This window comes from Gavialis gangeticus, unplaced genomic scaffold, assembly GCF_001723915.1.
Source record: "Gavialis gangeticus isolate Ggan-Ray unplaced genomic scaffold, GavGan_comp1, whole genome shotgun sequence".
NCBI classification, from domain to species: Eukaryota; Metazoa; Chordata; order Crocodylia; family Gavialidae; genus Gavialis; species Gavialis gangeticus.
The window spans coordinates 10587117-10605473 of NW_017728997.1; the positions used below are offsets into that span (position 1 = coordinate 10587117).

At 42.4% G+C, this 18357-nt stretch overlaps 1 protein-coding gene across 1 annotated transcript in view; it reads left to right on the forward strand.

Annotated features, from left to right (window-relative positions):
• Positions 1 to 18357, forward strand: part of EIF4E3 (eukaryotic translation initiation factor 4E family member 3) — a 29368-nt gene that overhangs the window by 998 nt on the left and 10013 nt on the right. Inside the window, exons 2-4 of the mRNA XM_019504581.1 lie at positions 4 to 129; positions 14900 to 14972; positions 18225 to 18319. Of these exons, the coding sequence (XP_019360126.1) occupies positions 4 to 129; positions 14900 to 14972; positions 18225 to 18319 (294 nt within the window). The remainder of the gene's footprint in view (positions 1 to 3; positions 130 to 14899; positions 14973 to 18224; positions 18320 to 18357) is intronic.

Here is an 18357-nt window from a genome sequence, read left to right on the forward strand (position 1 = left end):
CAGCCCCCCGGCGGCGCCGGAGCTGCAGCCCGGCCTGGAGCCGGAGCCCGAGCCGGAGCCGGAGCCGGAGCCGGAGCCGGGCGCGGGGGGGGTCCCGCTCCACTCGCCCTGGACTTTCTGGCTCGACAAGTGAGTGCGCGCGGCCTGGGCGAGCTGCGCGGGCGGGGGAAGGGCTCTGCGCGGCTTGCGTGTGCGCGCGTGGGAGTGTGCGCCTGTCTGCGTGTGTCCGGGCACGACCTCCATGGCTGGGCGTGGAAGCGCGTGCCTAGACGTGTCTGTGCGTGCAAAGGCATGCTTAAGTGCATGCTTGTACGTGTTTACATGCGTCTCTGCCTGCAAGTGCATGCCTGTACGTGTTTACATGCGTCTCTGCGTGCAAGTGCATGCCTGTACGTGTTTACATATGTCTGTGCGTGCAAGTCCATGCCTATACGTGTTTACATATGGCTGTACGTGGAAGTGCGTGTCTATACGTGTCTACACGTGTCTGTGTGTGGAAGTGCATGCCTATACGTGTCTACACGTGTCTGTGCGTGGAAGTGCATGCCTATACGTGTCTACACATGACACCCCTGTCTGTACACATCTGTGCATGGAAGTACGTGTCTCCACAGAAAAGTCTATACACGACTTCCCTGTCTGGGCATGACGGTCTGCATGTGTCCATGCATGAAAGGCTGTGCATGTTTGTATGTGTCTATGCATATATGTACATGCCTGTGCATGAAAGTCTACATGCCTATATGTGTCTACACCTGTCTGTACATGACTCCCTTGTCTCTATATGTCTGTATATGAAAGTACATTCCTATATTCATCTATACGTGTCTATACATCAGAATCTGTACGTGACTTCTCTGTCTGTACATGAAAATACATGCCTATATGTGTCTACACGTGTCTATACATGAAAGTCTGCATACCTATATGTGTCTATACATGAAAGTCTATGTATGACTTCCCTGTCTGTACATTAAAGTGCATGCCTATATGCATCTACACGTCTATACATGACTCCCCTGTCTGTACATGTCTGTATATGAAAGTCTGTGTGCCTATATGTGTCTACACATGTCTATACATGACTTCCCTGTCTGTACATATCTATACATGGAAGTACATGCCTATACGTGTCTACACATGACACCCCTGTCTGTACACATCTGTGCATGGAAGTACGTGTCTCCACAGAAAAGTCTATACACGACTTCCCTGTCTGGGCATGACGGTCTGCATGTGTCCATGCATGAAAGGCTGTGCATGTTTGTATGTGTCTATGCATATATGTACATGCCTGTGCATGAAAGTCTACATGCCTATATGTGTCTACACCTGTCTGTACATGACTCCCTTGTCTCTATATGTCTGTATATGTAAGTACATTCCTATATTCATCTATACGTGTCTATACATCAGAATCTGTACATGACTTCCCTGTCTGTACATGAAAATACATGCCTATATGTGTCTACACGTGTCTATACATGAAAGTCTGCATACCTATATGTGTCTATACATGAAAGTCTATGTATGACTTCCCTGTCTGTACATTAAAGTGCATGCCTATATGCATCTACACGTCTATACATGACTCCCCTGTCTGTACATGTCTGTATATGAAAGTCTGTGTGCCTATATGTGTCTACACATGTCTATACATGACTTCCCTGTCTGTACATGTCTATACATGGAACTCTATTGGGGTATACGCATCTCTGCTTGCCTATGCATGAAAATCTATACATGTGTATGTGTGTCTATACATGCTGTCATCAGGCGTTGCAGTGTGGTCGCTGCTGTTGTTCTGGTCGGGTGTTATTGACGTGTTGTCAGGGTTGAAGGCATGGGGTTGTCGACGAAGTTGCAGCCAGGAGATTCCAGTGCCAATTTGGTCATAAAGAAGGGTCAAAAGGCTCAGTCCAGCGGCAAAGATTTGGCCAGGTTTATTATCGACCAGCACAACCCTGACACATTTTTGCCTAACAAGCACATCAGACCAGGAGTTAAAATGTGTGTACCTGTGACCAGGTAGTCGGCACAACACCATACAGGCTTCCCTAGGCTGCTATAAAGTTCACATACTTTGCAACCCTCATTTTTACAAGGATCAAAACAAATTACGTGTTGCATTCCTGCTCTATCTTGAACATGTCAAACCGTCCTGTACCATGGGCCTGTTTCACACCCTGACCTGGGTGTTCTTATCCCATCTTATCGTGCGGGCGCTGAACTATCTTACACCTTGTACAGCCTTCCCTCCCCCCCCATTTTCTGGCAGGAGTGTCCATGTGGCCCACATGCCAAGTCTGGTTTATATAAGGAGTTCACGTGCTGGTCAGGCCTACTCTGGCCAGTGCTTTAGCAAAGCCTTTGTCTGAGCAGTATATAATATATTAATCTGTGTTACAGCAAGGCCTATGCATATCTATACATGGAAGTCAATACGTGTCTCTACATGGAAGTCTATATGTGTCTATACATGAAAGTCTGTAGTGTCTGGGCATGTCTTTCATGTCTATACGTGCCTATACATGAAAGACTATATGTTTCTAAATATGTCTGTATATGACAGACGTGAAAGTCCGAGCAAGACACATAACTTGTCACCTGTGTGACACATGGGACAACTCTCTGCATGCTGATTGGCATAAACATTATTATTAATTGCATCTTGGTACAGATGATGTATTGGGAGCACTGGTGTTTTCTGAGACCACAGTCTGAATGGTAAAAATAGCCATTTCAGGAGCATCTCTCCCCACCCCCCCACCCCAGCATTGATATGGGTAATGGGGGTGGTGGATCAAGCCCTAAAATTACACATGACACTTTTAACACACATAAGTGGTAGGCTGAAGGTTTTACATATAAGTCCGTTCCCTTATTCAGTGAAGATCCATACATCTCATTAATGGCTTGATCCTAAAGCTGTCACTGTGTGGCCAGACCCCCCCCCCATCAATTTTGCTGTGATACATCCTACATTTGTAACATCAAAAAGTATGCTAGCTCCAGCAGAAGGGGAATCCTTTTGAAGGATTGGATAAAATGACTGTTTCCTAGTCTAGTCATATATTACATTGTATCTGGTTGTAGGTTTCAGGGAGCTTTACCTTGTCCATTTAGCAGAGACATGGGCAATTGCCGGTACCAAAATTGACACTGGAGATGCTTACAGGCAGAAATACAGGAATGATGAAAAATCCCCAAGAGTATGGAATTAGCACAAGGGAAGGAAGGCTCAGCCTTTGACTTTTCCAAGTGTCCTTTTAATTTGCAAGTTACCCTCTAGGCCTGTATCTAATTCTATAGGCAGAAATATTTTTTTTTATCTTATTGCCTTGAGAAATATGGAGACACGTTTATAAATGTACCAAAGGATCATCTGATCATGGAAACATGTATGTTCCTAATTAATCCTGTTGAAATCAAATATGTAAGTATTTGTAGAATCAAGGCCTAAGCCTTAAATAACTATTTAGGTACTGCTTGAGTTAGCTGCCTTAAAGATGATATGTCACTTGGATTTGTTCCCAGTTGGTTTGCATAGCCATTTGGACATGAGCACATTTACCTCTGGTAGCCTCCAGTGAAATCAATATCAACATGAAGCTTTTGAGTGATATGTCGGGAAATATTTGTAAAGATCTTTTGCCCATTTTATTTCATATTTTTTAATTGAATGTCTTCGCTGATGTTTGTGCTGACTGTACCAGCCAGGTTGGTTATAGCTTTAAATCAGTAAAGATAATGAAAGTAAACTAATATACATTTTTTTAAGATTCAGAATAAATCTTTCTCAAATTTCTAAACTTATGGGAGGTGTATGTAATTCAAAAGATACTGATTGACATAATATATAACATTTCTTTATGCATTTGCTAGTAAGAGGGGAAACAAGTAATGGCATAATACCAGTGGAGAAGGATGGCAGCAAACAGAGTGGAAGTTGTATTTATTAAAAATAAATTTAAGGCATAAAGAATCCAGGAGGTGGCTTTTAATACACGAGATCCTAATTCTGCACTTTGCATGTGAGCAGACCCCTGTACCTGTGCTGTCCCACCAAAGAGCCTCTGGTTGCCGGTGTTCATCTACACAGCTCTGACTGTTGGACTCCTGTGTAAAGTGCACAAGGTTATCGGCATAGACAGACATTGTGTTGTTCTTTCTTTCTAAAACCACTGAACAGTCTCTTGACACGCTGCTGCTTTTGTCTGTCAGTTGATATGCTGTTACTGCAGACTTGACTTGAGATGCTAGATGAAACGGCTACTAAGAATCAAAACAACAAATGCTGTAGTTTTGTAGAGTTGTCCTTATTCCCTGATAAGAAGTCTCCTTACTTCCTGATAGCACCACGGTTTTATAATAGAAAGCTGAAATAATCCCATGTCTCCAAACTAAAGTCTTCCAGTGAATCTGTGCATCTCCATCACAGTGTTATACCTTTATAAATATAAGACTTTGTAATGTAGAGCTAGCATCTTGATGTCATCACGTCAGCGTATTAACACTTCATGTATCTGTCCTGCTTTGACAATGAATATCTTGGCTTTCACTGCCATCAGCGCTTATTTTCTATAAATGTCTATGCATATAAGAAACTTCTGGAGACTGCGGTCCTGTGATAAAGTTCTAGTTCACTGGCATTATCTCATCCATATATATAAACCTGTACACTTGCACTTCTCATAGGTGCTAGGCCTTTTTCTGTACTTTTTCTGTGTGACTACAATATTTATCATTAGATATAGCTTGCTGATATCTTTTCCCGTATTTGTTTTAGGACAGTGAGAATGATGAAAGTAGCTAGGAGAAAATTATTATTCCGCAGTTGGACAAGTAGGATTATGCCTCTGATCTTCAAAGGCTAATAATTCAACCATTCCATAAAAGTAAAGCAAAGCATCTGCCATATTTTTCTTTAAAGATAATAGCCTTTTAAAAACCAATGGGGAAATTTTTGCTTTAAACCCAGGAATGGGCATTAAATATATAAGGCTCTCTCCCTCCTCCTTCTGTAGATTTGTACTGGCCATAACTTAACCTCTCCGTTCTTGTATTTCTTCCACAAATACTATGCTGGAGAGGCCCACTGATCTCACTGATGCCTGCAAGCTGATCTGTGATGGGTCTGTATGGGTATGTAGCGCCCAGGCATTGCCTGGGGCAAGATTGTGCTCTCAGGGATCAGCTTTCAAGCAATGAGAAAGGTCAGTTTATACAATGCCACATGGCCTTGCAGGTTTTAAAAAAAGCTTATTTGCCATAGGGCACAACACTGAAACAGTGCAGCAGTGTGTGATTGGGGACCCAGGCAAACCTGGGATGCAGCAGGGGGTGGGAGTATTTGCACAGGAGTGCAGGGCAGTGGCGGGGGCAACAAACAGCCAAGGGGCCTGTGGCTTCCCTCGTGCGGTCTGTGCAGTGTGCGGCCCGTGCTGGTGTGCCCCGTGGGGCATGCAGCCCCCAGCCACTTGGAAGCTGGACAGCCCTAATATAGACCATGTCTAAGCCCTGATCCAGCAATCTAACTTGGAGAAAACCTTTTCCACAGCCCCAGCCACATCCATGAGACTCTGTGGGCATAAGGGCCCACCCACGCAAATCAGACTGGGTTCATGGCCTAATTCTTTTCCTGTGAGGCCTCTGCAGCAGAGCTCCCAAAGTAAAGGGCTTCTCTTATAAGAGTGGTTTCACTTCTGTAACAGGGAAATCAGTTTGTTTAAAAAAATACACATTAGTGGATGCTGGGGTTTTTGTTGTTGTTGTTGTTGTTTTAAATTGGACATTGACAAATGTAGTGTAATGTCATTAATGCACTCCGGGGAAGGGAAACGCATTTATATACTGTAATTATGCTGTTAAAACTTAGATCTTCCCTTCTCAAGTGTTGTTAGGAGGAGTTAAAATTTAAAACTCTTAAAAAATTCCAATAATTGATTAAAGCTAATTGGTGACCATTGTGAATTCCTACATGTCCTCCTTTTTATATTTTATTTTTTTGGTCCAGGCATATATTCTGTCTAGCAAGGATCATGGAAAGGTGGCTTTCAATGAAAACTTTTCTAATATTTTGAAAATATTGAGCCCAGGGAATGGACACTCCATCTTTGTCTATGCTGGAACCATGCAAGCCTGGAAATCTATTCTACAAAGTGCTTTTGAGTATATGTTTTGGGAGTCAAAAGTTTGTTTTGCTGTATACCCAAACCAGTGATATCTAAAGGGTTTTTTCCCAAAAGGTACTCAGCATTGACTTAACTCTGCCCACAAGTACATTCCCATTGGCCTCAGAGGGAGCCAGAATTAGTCCAGTGCTAAACACTTGGGAAAATCCTATATTTAACTCTTTGCAGATAAACGTAAGGGATGCAGTTGAATGTGAGATGCTTTATATGAAGAATGAAGACTTCCTGAGTTTGTTTAGTTGATAAAACAATGGTGCATAAATATTCGTGCTTGAGGGCATAACAATAAGCCATTAGCTGGTAGATGTTAGGAGGAAACTTCACTTCTAGGAAAGTTATTTTAATTGCCACGTGTCTTGCACTTGCAACCAATACTTGATATTGTCAGAGCCAGGACACTTGGCAGGGTAAATCTTTGTGCTGACGGTGGTACAGCAGCTCCTGTATTTCTCTCAGTAAAGATTCTGATGATATTGTAGTTAGTATTTGGGATGGTTTAGGATCACAGGTCAAGGAAACAGTTGACCTATGAATGGTAGGTGTTTCATGTGCAGATTCTCCATAGTATTCCAAAAAAAAAAGGGATATCATTTGTTATATCATAAGTAATATCGTAGGTAAATAAGGGAAGCAGAATGGTATCCTGACCAAAAGAAAAAATAACCCTTGTGCCACTTCCTGTGGTTTAAATACTTGGCATTCAACAGAAATATTAGTGACTAACTTTTTATTGAAGATGAATAGACAACAACACATATTTTGCTTTGACATAAAATACTAATATGATACAGCAGTACATTTCAGGAATACGGGAATCAGAACTGCCTCTTCTGTAGGCAAGTGGAAAGGCAGGTTGTAGTTCTTCCCACGGAAAGAGGCATGGGAAAGGTGTTTTTCTGTCGCAAAGTAAATCCAAGCACGTGCCAGTTTCTGCTTCTCTTGGTATAGTACCTATGATTAAAAATAAGATAAATTCTCCATTGCTAAATAGATAGTCCCGATCACCTAATTTTAGTTTTATCCATCTTATTATACCACTCTTGTCCTTAACAATTGCTACTCATTAATACTTACAGTTCATCAATGAGAGCAGCTATAAGATTCATCTTTGCTCTCTGGCATTTTTGTTTCACTGTCTGGGGATTGCACGTTCACTTTTAATCTACCCTTAAAACTTGTCTCATCTGTTTAGGCCTAGGGAGAATTTGACAAAGGGCAACCAGGTGCCAAACTCATATTGAAAATCAATGGCAGTTGAGAAACCTCAGAAAATCTTCTTTCCTCACTATTTTTAATGTTATTTGGAACTACACCAAATGTACAAGGGTTGGTCAGAAAGCAAAGCCCCTTCATTTTTCTCTCCTAAGAAAGACAGGTGTATGGAGGGTATTCTTCTTGCCTAAGGGGGTACAGTAAATTCAGAGGTCTGTCAGCCCTGAACAAATCAAAACATTTTAAGCAAAGAGCCCAATGTCTGAGACACTGCTTCTGTACAATAATGCTCCCCCACACATCCACTTGTGCCCCGGACCAGCAATTCCTCATTTGGGTCGACTGTCACCCCATCCTCTGCACAGCCTGGAGAATGAAGGATGGAGACTATGAGGGTGACAGTTTTTGCAGCAAAGCAATGGAGGCTGCGTAATGCTGGCTGCGCAACAAGGACAAGGACCTCTACAATGTCAGGATACATCCCTTGCGGGAAAAGGAGATGGGTCTCCACTGACGGAGAAGGAGAGTATATTGAAAACTACCTGCATGTTCAGTGATGGTGGACAGACTTTCCAAGCAAGTTTAATATTTTTCAATAATATTTGGCTGGGGAAAAGCAGGAGGCCTTACTTTCTGACTGACACCTTGTAGATAAAAATAATCCCTGATGCTTTTCCCTTGCTCTTGATGTCCCTGCTATACAACTGAAAGCACGAAAATTGAATTCAGCGCAAGAATATAACTAATGAAGGACACTGACCCTGAAAAACACAGGTGTTTATAGATGTACTTTGGGACATGGGGCAGGGGCACTTTACTTAGAGTGGCTCCAAGACCCACTCTTAATTAAAGCACCTGGAGCGTCATGTGTATCAGCATCCCCGTGCTGAAAAATGGCGGCTTGGGCACTTTAACTAAAACTCCTCAAACGAGCTTTAGTTATAGCGCCCCAACTGCCATTTTTCAGCACGGAGATGCTGATACACATGATGCTGGAGTCTGCTGGAGTGTGGTAATTACCTAAAGACCGATTAATCGAGTCTGCGCCAACATGCTATAATTACAGCACATCAGAGCAGCCTCCCTGCACATGTATTGGCGTCCATCGTGCACAAGAAACACCAGCCTCCTGGTTGACAAGAAGCCCAGTGAGCCCTTTTGCCATATGCCTTAGGTCAGAGATGGCTGTACACGCAAAGGCCTTTGTAACTGACCCTCGCTGCGATGGGATCTGAGTGTCTTTTGGTTAAAAGAAGATGGTCTGAGTCTACTTGTTCTGACATCAAGGAGACTTAACTGTTGAACCCTGGCTTAGGATTTCCCTCCTGCTGGCTCTCCAGTAAAGGTCAGCGATGCCCCCAACTAGGACCTCCCCTCTCCCCTGTACAGTAGGAGCGTGCTATTGTGAGCTGACCTGTTTTTACAGTCATTGCATTAGAAACATATTCATTATGAATCTGTTACGTATTAGACCAGCCTATTTGTTTTGGCACCGGCCATCCATTCCACTGACTGAGAAAGGCTGGAAATGATTGACAGCAATCGGCAAGCTTACTCTGGCAGTCTTAACGTTGAGGATGCAATTTAGAGTTTTGCATGGGATGTGAGACAGCATACGAAATGACATGAGCTCATTGTATGCATGCAGGGAATAACTTCGTTCTTTATGCCCACCGATAGCCTTGAGCATGTCCAGGGACCTCGCCTTCTTATCGGAACATCTATGTTTGGAAGAAAGCCTTGATAATTTTCTGGGTCTGTTTGTTTCTGTTGGTTTGCCCAGAAACATAATTTCCAATACAACTCATTTAAACTTTCTTGGCATATGGAATTTATCGTGAGAAAGTAGGAGAAAGGTAATGAAGGGCTAAGTGGTTTTATAGCTAAATTGGGGTAGGAATAGACATGCAGCAAAAAAAAAATGAAGGAATGCCTCAGGGAAACTTTAAAATGGAATAGAGAGGAGTATCTTAATGTGACAGGGGTAGTGGTTCAAGGACAGGAAGAACTAAGGAGTGAAAAAATAGTAAGCTTTTACTCAAGGAGTAGAAGAATCATTAATAATGAATGTATTAACTTATCAAAACAGTTAACATTACTAGTGACTTATAATTGGTTCTCAGAATTAACTTCACTGGAAGGAATGGGGCAATTAAGTTTTCTGTTAAGGTTGTTTGCTCTCTTTGTTGATCGGTTAGATTTTCTTCAGGTCATGTTTGGAAATGTAGCTTCACAGCTCTACAAACTAGAATGATAATTTTTAAAAACAAATGCTCCAATTAAGTGAAAGCTAGTTGAGTCATGAAAGTAGAAATAAAATGGTTAATCTGACATAACACTTTCATTTTATTAATGACGTGAGTAGAATCAAATTGCCCAAAATGAAGCAATTCCTTCATCTCTTCTCTTTATAGACCAGAATTCACAGGTTTTTGTAATTGCGGTAAAGTAAACATTCGCCTCTTTTCCAGGAAAGTACAAAGTCACTTCTTGCTTTGGCTGATTTACAACATTATCTTTGAAAGTTGCATCAGTTTTTAGGAAAAAAATGCAGAATCAGTTTTGTAAGTTCTTTTCTTTTTGAAGCTTGAAAATGCCATTGCTTTATTAATAATATTTTGGTCGTTTGTCAGATGTGATGATTTTGGTATGGCTGTATAGCTATTGTTGTGTATGTTCTACACCAAAAATTCATGGTATCATAGATTTTCGGGTCTGAAGGAATAGTTCCTAAATCCTGTGAACTGGGGTAAAGTTACCTCTTGAAAAACAAAATAATTTTACTTAGTATTTGGGAAAATGAGGGCTGGATAGTAACTTAAGCAGGATGGACTGGGCTGCTCACATGCAGTTATTGAAGAGTTCATTTTAAGACTTCATGGGGTTTTTTCTATGTTGTTTTGATTTTTTTTCCTCTTTAGTTTTGAGGTAAAGTGTTCAGGACCAGAAAATTGATAGCTTTTAATAGAGTTGGATGCCATGCTGAAATATGCTATATAATCTTGTCCACACAGAACCTATAATATTTGTCAAGTGAGTTACTAAAAATAATGAATAGCCTTCCATCTTAACTTTACAGTGAATAATGTAGTAGATGGTTGGCATTTTCTGCAGCTGATAATGTTATTTCTCTGGAATGTATGATTTGTAGCAATCAGAATGAATTGTTTTATCACCTAAAAGAGGAGTATTATGTTTTTTATTCCCCAGCAGATTTGTGAAATGACAAGAGTTGGATAAATATCCAATGTGGACACTTAGCCAGCCTTTGAAGCTTATTGGTTCACAGTGCCTTCTTAACATTCACTTAAATTGGTGTCAGTGTTATTGCAGCACTCCAAAGGCAATGTCAACATGCATCCGTAAGGATGATGGTACAATGTGTAGTAAGGCAAAATTATGTTAATGCCTGCCTGTGACTGTGGAGTTAGGGAACAGGCGGCAGAAGCATACATCAGAACAGATTTCTCAGACCTTGGTGTGATGCAGGGAAGAGTAAAATCATGTCCACCTTTGTCTGTCAACCATAGCAGCACAGTGCAAGAAGCACAAAATGCTGATGAACGGTGGTGCTCAACCTTGTAGCCCGATGGGCTGGATGTGAAGTGCAGAGCTGGTCTGTGAGCCAGATCCAAACACAGAATGACACCACGTGTGCTGGATCTGGCCCTGTGTGTGACCATGTCATCCAGCCTGTCAGTCTCCCCATGGGTCCAGAAATTTGGCAGTAGGAAAGTAGTGTATAGTAGGACCAAGGACCCAGGGGTGACAGTGTTGCCTCCTGGTAGCCAAATGGCCACTTCCTCAGCCTAATTCTAGTTACCTTCCCCTCCACTCTCGCCTGCCATGCCTTGATGTAATCGTTAAATTATGAAAGGGAAGCTGCCTATTAGTCCTAGAACCAGTCCTCGTTTTCCCTTCACCAGTAGATCTGTCCTGAACCCCACTAGTTTGAACCCAGTCTGTGTGTAGTTGGGCCCTCCTGGCCCATACATGCCTTGAGGCACCTCCTGCCCTAGGCGTTTATTACGTGGCTCCAACCACCCCTTACACTATGCCCAGTTAATGACTTCCATGGGCACTTGGCTGCAATTGGATACCAGGCCACCTTAGACCTTTATACCCTTGTCAGGACCTCAGCCTTTCTGGCCTCAGCCCCTTTTCTCTTGTTAGTTCCCTTAGCCTAGACCCACTATACCAGGCCTGACTTGTGGGTCCCAGCCCAAATCTCGTCCTCCCAGGCTGTGCCCTGCTTAGATTATAGGCCCTGGCCCTGATCTCACCCCTCTGAGGCTGTCTCTGGCCTGCCTCAGGCACTGAGCCTGCTCTGGCTCCATCTGGGCCCCTGGCACTAGTCTTGTGCCTCTAGGGCTGTCTTTGTCCTGGCTTCGTCTGGGCTTTTGGCCCCGATGTCCTTTGCTCTAGGTCCCTGGCCCCATCTCTGTCCCTCTCATGCACAAGACCCCCCTGGCCCTGGCTCTGCCCTCCCCGGACACTGGGCCCCCTGGTCCTTGCCCAGCTCCTGTCCAAGCTAGGCTTCAGCCTTTCTTTCTCTCTCTTTAGGCTTAGATCTTCCTCTGAGGTCCAAACCCTGAATTGAGGTCTCTAGCAGGGCTCTAAACACTGGTGTGCCCCTAGCACTCCATGGAGGGTTAAACTGCCAGGCACCCTTCAAGTGCCCTGCCCTGGCCTCCACTCACTCCCCTGTCAGCCACTCCCAGACCACTGGTTGACCTCAGGGAAAAAGCACGCCAGCTGTACCATAAATGCAGCTTGCTCCAGGCATAGCAAATGCCCACGATAGTCTGCTGTCTTGCAGCAAAGCTTCCCCTTACCAGGGTTGTGTGCCTCAATAAGTGTCCTGCTGGCAGTGTGCATTACGCTGCCATTTATATGATCTATGGTTGTATTAGTGTGATACCAGTGTAACTGGTACATTAAAGCAGTTTTTTCTATGGCTACATCATAGACAGAGCAAAGTAACTTTTGTGTGTGTCCTTAAAACTTAGCTACAGACTTGGTTTTAATATGAGGCACAAAAAATGTTACAGCACTGTAAACTGGATGGGCATTTATAGATGTGCTCTAGGAGGTGGGGTGCTTTAATTAGCACAGCTCCTAGAGCCACACTAATTAAAAGTGCCCGGAGCATCACGTGTATCAGTGCCTCCACGCAGAAAAATGGCGGCAGGATGCTTTGAGCTAAAGCTCCTCAAACGAGCTTTAGTTTAAAGCACCCCACCGCCATTTTTCAGCACGAGGTTGCTGATACATGTGGCACTGGAGTCTGCTGGAGCACAGTTATTACCATGCTGTATTACCATGTAATTACAGTGTGTCTGAGCAGCCTCCCTGCACGTGTATAGAAACCCAACATTTTAAAAGCAGCTTCACATAGGCTTAATGATTTGATTTCATTTGTCATGTAGAGTTGGGTTTTCTACCCCAGAGTTAAGCTATTGTCTCATGTCACTCAGAAATAGCGGGCTTTTGAACAAGGAAAGCACAGAGAGGGCTTCCAGGGTTTCTGCTCCCCTAAACATACTGGGTTGTGTACAGCACGTACCCTACGAGCAATTAGTGACTCCGTACTTGTTCCTTACAACTTTTGTCATGTTTCAAGCTTCTGTAGTTTTGTGCAGTTTTGAAGGTGAAAGACATGCAGTCTTGAGCCTTGTTTCATCTTAAAATATATAGCTTTTTTGCAATGCTAATGCTGTTTTGCAACACACATTCTGTTTTATGTATTTAAAAATGTACTAACTTACTTGGTTCACACATCTTAAAAGTTTAATGGGACTTTCTACACATGGATTTTCGTTCCCACGTATTGTTTCCCTGGGGGTTTGTGCTGGGAATTGTTAGAGGTGCCTATAAAACTCTGTTACTGTAGTGGTTGGTGGGAGGAACGTGGTATGACAAAAATGCCGTGGCAATCCCAAATACAGGGACTAGTGCATTTGTGTCTGTGCACACACCTTTAGAAAAGTTGGGCTGAGTTGCTGCAAGTGTCAGATGTGTCATTTTGTAGCACAGGTGGGGTTAAAAGAGTCCTGGTTAGGGGGAGAATACTTTAAAGTGGTATATACATCCTGAGGGATTAAAGGAAATCAAGAAATGTCTTGGTGAAGCTGAGGAAAACTGCAGGTGCCAGCGTAAACAAGGCTTTAGTGTTTTACCATTGCTTGGACAGTAAAAATGCCCTCAGCTGGCCTATGCTGGGTCTTTTCTATTCCAAATACTGGAGTTGCATAGGCCACTGGTGGGAGATTTCTCTTAAATTCCCAGCGTACGCAAAGGCTGAATGCGTTTCCTAGATCCCAAGAACAAAGACTAGAGAGCTGAGTGCTGAGGGTTTTGTTCTTAGCAGTAGATATTTTCTGTAGGGCTTTGGTTAATCTGAATTCTGTGTGGGTTTGTCAGGGGCTATCCATCTCTCTCTGTGCAATCCATTTTTAATCTATTTATCTTCCTCCCCATTGATTTGGACAAGGGTTTGGGAAAGGCTTTGTCTCCCACCTATGGGTGAGGTGTTTGGGTGCTGCTGGGTTTCCGACATGTTTTCAGAGTAATTGGATGTAAAGCTGCGTTCCCTGCTTGGGTTTTTTGAAAAGAGAACTGCTGAGATTGCTGTCCAACAGGCGCGGGGGATCTGGCTCGCGGCTCCAGCTTGATCTGTTCCCTTTTTGACTCAGATTTGTTTTCCCGGAAGAGAAGTTACGGTTGAGAGTTGGCTGATAGGTGAGCGGTAAGCGAGCTGGCCTCTTTGCATTTAGTCTGGGTTTTGTGCAATTTCAGGTACTGCGGGAGTTGCAAGGTTGTTGGATGTTGGATGTGGCCATCTAGTGGTGTATACTTGTAAACTGAACTCCAAGTGGGGTTTTTTTATATCAGAATTACAGCTAAATATAGCCGGCACTCCTTACTAGGGGAATACTGGAGTATGGCATATGAAAATATTTTAAAGCATTCACAGAGGAATCAAATATAAAGGAAACTGGATGAGAGATTAACCATGGAACTTGGCTTACAGGCACACTGTAAATACTCATGATATTCAGGATTTGAGCTAGATTTTTTTTCCTGGGACCACCCCTGTCCCCACATACACACATGCTTAGCTGCTTTTTCCTTTTCTCTTATTTTGTGCCTTTTTCAAAACTTTTGCCAATAATTAAGCACACGTGAGCAAGCCTGTATTTACAAGCCAGTTTGCTTGCACAGAAGAAATGGGGAGGTTGCTCTTTGAAAGAGCAGACTTATTTTCGGTTTAAATTTTCCCTGTGCCCATTTAATTAGCATGTACATATTTTAAAATGCCTTCTCAAACCTCAGCGTAACTGAAAACATAAGAATATTCGGGCTTTGGTTTTTAAACTGTTCGACTGGAGTTGGAAGATAACACTGATAGGTTATGAATGTTTCAGCCTCTTAAGAGATTGAGACAATATATTTAGTTTATCCAAAAATGACTTTCTTAAATGTTTTTCTAGGTCACTTCCTGGTACTACAGCGGCTGAATGTGCATCAAATCTGAAAAAGATCTATACAGTACAAACAGTACAGGTAAGACTAAAATAGTGCTACAGAAATTGCTGCACATGAGAAATAAAACCCAAGTGTGAGGTTCTGTTGACACCCACATGCCAGATGAGTCAGACTCATGCTTTCACCTACCTCAGGTATAAAAGTATTTGTTGGATGTATGAGCTATTCCTTAGTCATCCCTAGAATTGCATTGGCTTCTAAGGACCAGAAAGGGGTGAGTTGCGGGTGATACATTTGTTTTTACTAGCTATTTCCAATTTTCCTAAAGATTTGAGAGCCTCTCCTGAATCTCTAAACTGGATCATAAACCTTGATTTATTTTAAATATTTGCCTGTATTTCAATATAATTATCATTTGAGCTATGGGAGATACAGGATGTGGAATTCTTCCTTTGATATACTCTTTAATACTTTCTGTTAATACTTTTTTTTAACACTTTCTGCTTCCGGAACACTTGTAGCCATAAGAGATTCTGCACAACAAAGTTTTTCCCTTTTTCTTATCATCTCGCTTTCTATCTGCAAACAAAGTCAGTGTGCATCACTTGCACTTGGTGATGAGTAAGCCTACAGTATAATCTGTTGCCAGATTCTTCTTATATAATGTTAAATCTGCCGTTAATTCACAAATGCTATGAAATTTTAAAGTGAGACATAAACCTTGTCTTTACAGGAACACTGAAGGTTGTGATGCTTTAAGATAAAACTAGCTCGACATTTTTGCTGTTTAGATGTAACCTTCGATCTGTTGTCCCTTCCCAGCAACTATTTTCCTCTGCCCAAGGAAATTAATTATCTCTGGAAGTTTTCCATCCAAGAGCACAGTTTGTAGACGTGCCATGCAGACCTCTTGAGAGCTGATGAGAACGCTACCTAAGATCAGGTGTATCCATCATCTGACTCTGACTCTTATTCTAGTCTGCATTAGCTAACCTAGGCCTTATTGTACTAAGGAGCTGAACTGGATTCCTTCTCTTCAGGCTGCTTTGGAAACTTTAGAGAATCCGTTTGGGTTACTTGAGAGGATAGTTTCACTGGATGAATTACCAGAGGCTAGTAGCTTGGTCTTTTGATAGTTCACCTTACTCAGCACTGAGATGTATTTCAAAATTACTTCCCTGGGGGAAGTGGAAGGAAAAATCCGCACCGACTTTTCCTCTGCACTCTTTAGGATTTGCTATCATCCGAAGCAGTGACATGGTAAAACAGACCACTTTGCAAACACGTTGTGTGTACAAGTCATGCTCTAGACTGCCGCACTAACAGCTCTGTCCCTTAGCCAGTCAATTGTAGCAGACACAAAAATGGTGAATGCAAAATAGAGGAGAGTCTAAATACTGCATATATTTTCTTTCACATTGTTGTGTTGTTGATTTTTTTATATTTTAGGCAGTTTTACTTTATTTTTAACATCTGGGGCACAAAGCGGCTCTTAGAATTGCCCCAGAATGATATTAGTGTTGCAGAGTTAGTTTTCTATTGATACATGATATTTCATCACTGGGGCTAGGGGCAGAAATTACACACAAACCAATTTGAACCAATTTCCGATAAGTGATCCGAAATCAGTTCAAATCTGTAACACAACTGAAGGTCAGTGCACATAAACCACTTTCCAAATGGCCAAAAGCAGTTTAAGCTAAACCTGGATGGATGTAGTATGAGACTTAACTGATTTAGGTTAAATCAGTTTCTTGAACTTCTGTCCCAGGCCCCCTCCAGATTCACATGAACTCACAGTCCCCTGGCATCCCAGGATCATAGAATCATAGAAAATGAGGGTTGAAGGGATCTCAAAAGGTCACATCTAGTCCAACCCCCTGCTCAAAGCAGGACCAGCCTCAACTACATCATCCCAGCCAGTGTTTGTTGGGGAGGATGCTTTGCATCTCCCCCACAAACCCCTCTCACAGCGGGGGTGGGCTAGCCGTGGCCCAAGCTGTCTGCTCCAGCCCATCAGGGAGGTGTACTCTAGCGCCTCCCAGCCTCTGGCCTGGGCCACTGCAGGCATGTAGCTGCATTTTGAGAATCAAAACTGAATGTCTGTTCACTTGCTTATTGGTTCAATCTATACAGCTTAGACTAATTTGTGAAGACTGAATCAATTCAGCCTTGGGCTTTTGGACTGTCTATACTTAGCCCAGTTTGATGCAATAGTGGCTTAACATCTGCCTTCTTCCTTGCTGTGGGTAAAAAAGGAAAGGGCATGTTTCTCTTTCTATGTTTCCCCCCAGTCACCTATCCTCAGTTCAAGGTGGTAGGAAGGGATTATCCTTTCTCTTTTCCACTAGATGGTAGCTTCCCATCTTACTTGCAGTAAAGCTGAGAGAGAGAGTCTGGTGGCATTTTCTATTCTATTCTCTCTATTCTTATATTAATTTGCATTAATTATATCTGGAGCCCCTTTGTAATGGGCAGAAGTCCTTCTGCCAGCTCCAGACAACATGATTGGATCACCAATTAGGCATGTAGCTTAGAAATTTAATATAAATTTATGGTTCAGAATATCACAATGAGAGATGTGCTCTAGACAGAGGCACCAGAGGATTTTTTTCCCCTGTGGTATTAAGCAAGTTAGCAAGTAGGCTAGATTGGAAAATTAGTTGGCAAACAGGGTTGACTGGGAATTTTTTCTTTTGGGGGGAAAAAGCATGCTAAGGAAGTTATACTCAAACTGATTGTGTTGGATGTGTTTGAGTGTAACTCAGATTGGGACTGAGTTTACTATTGTTTTCTGTCTCTCACTCATAAAAATTTATGATCGCAGGCTCTGTATAAAAGTAAAATGACTGCTAATTATGCAGCTAAAAAGGGGACTGACTGGAGGATGTGATGCATGGGAACCTAGCTTAAGGACACAGTGGTCTGGTAGAGGAGACAGTAGGTTTAGTAGACGTTCCCGATTCATATGGGGGCCCTAGAGCATGGAGGGTCCCACACATGGAGGATTCTGCTATAGGCCAATGCTCCCCTCCTCTCCGACCCCACCTTTCACAGAGCATGTGTTGGATGAGCAACTGTGTCTTCTTAGTGACATGACTTCAGTGTCTTTTAGTTCAAATATTGATGATGCAGATTTTTAATCATTAAAAGTAAGTGGAGTCACCAGAAGATAATTTCAAAGAATTTTAATACAAAGCAAAGGTAACTTGTGGCTTTCTGTAAGTGAGATTTGTGATGATTTTTTAAAGAATAAGAAGAGCAAGTAAATCTTCATGAAATTCACTGTCACGTGTATGAAACTAGAACTACTTTTTCTTTTCTTTAAAGAATTTCTGGAGTGTCTATAATAATATTCCTCCTGTGACAAATTTGCCTCTGCGATGTAGTTACCATTTGATGCGGGGAGAAAGACGGCCACTTTGGTATGTATCTTATTGTTGTCAGCTATGGGAGCGGGCGT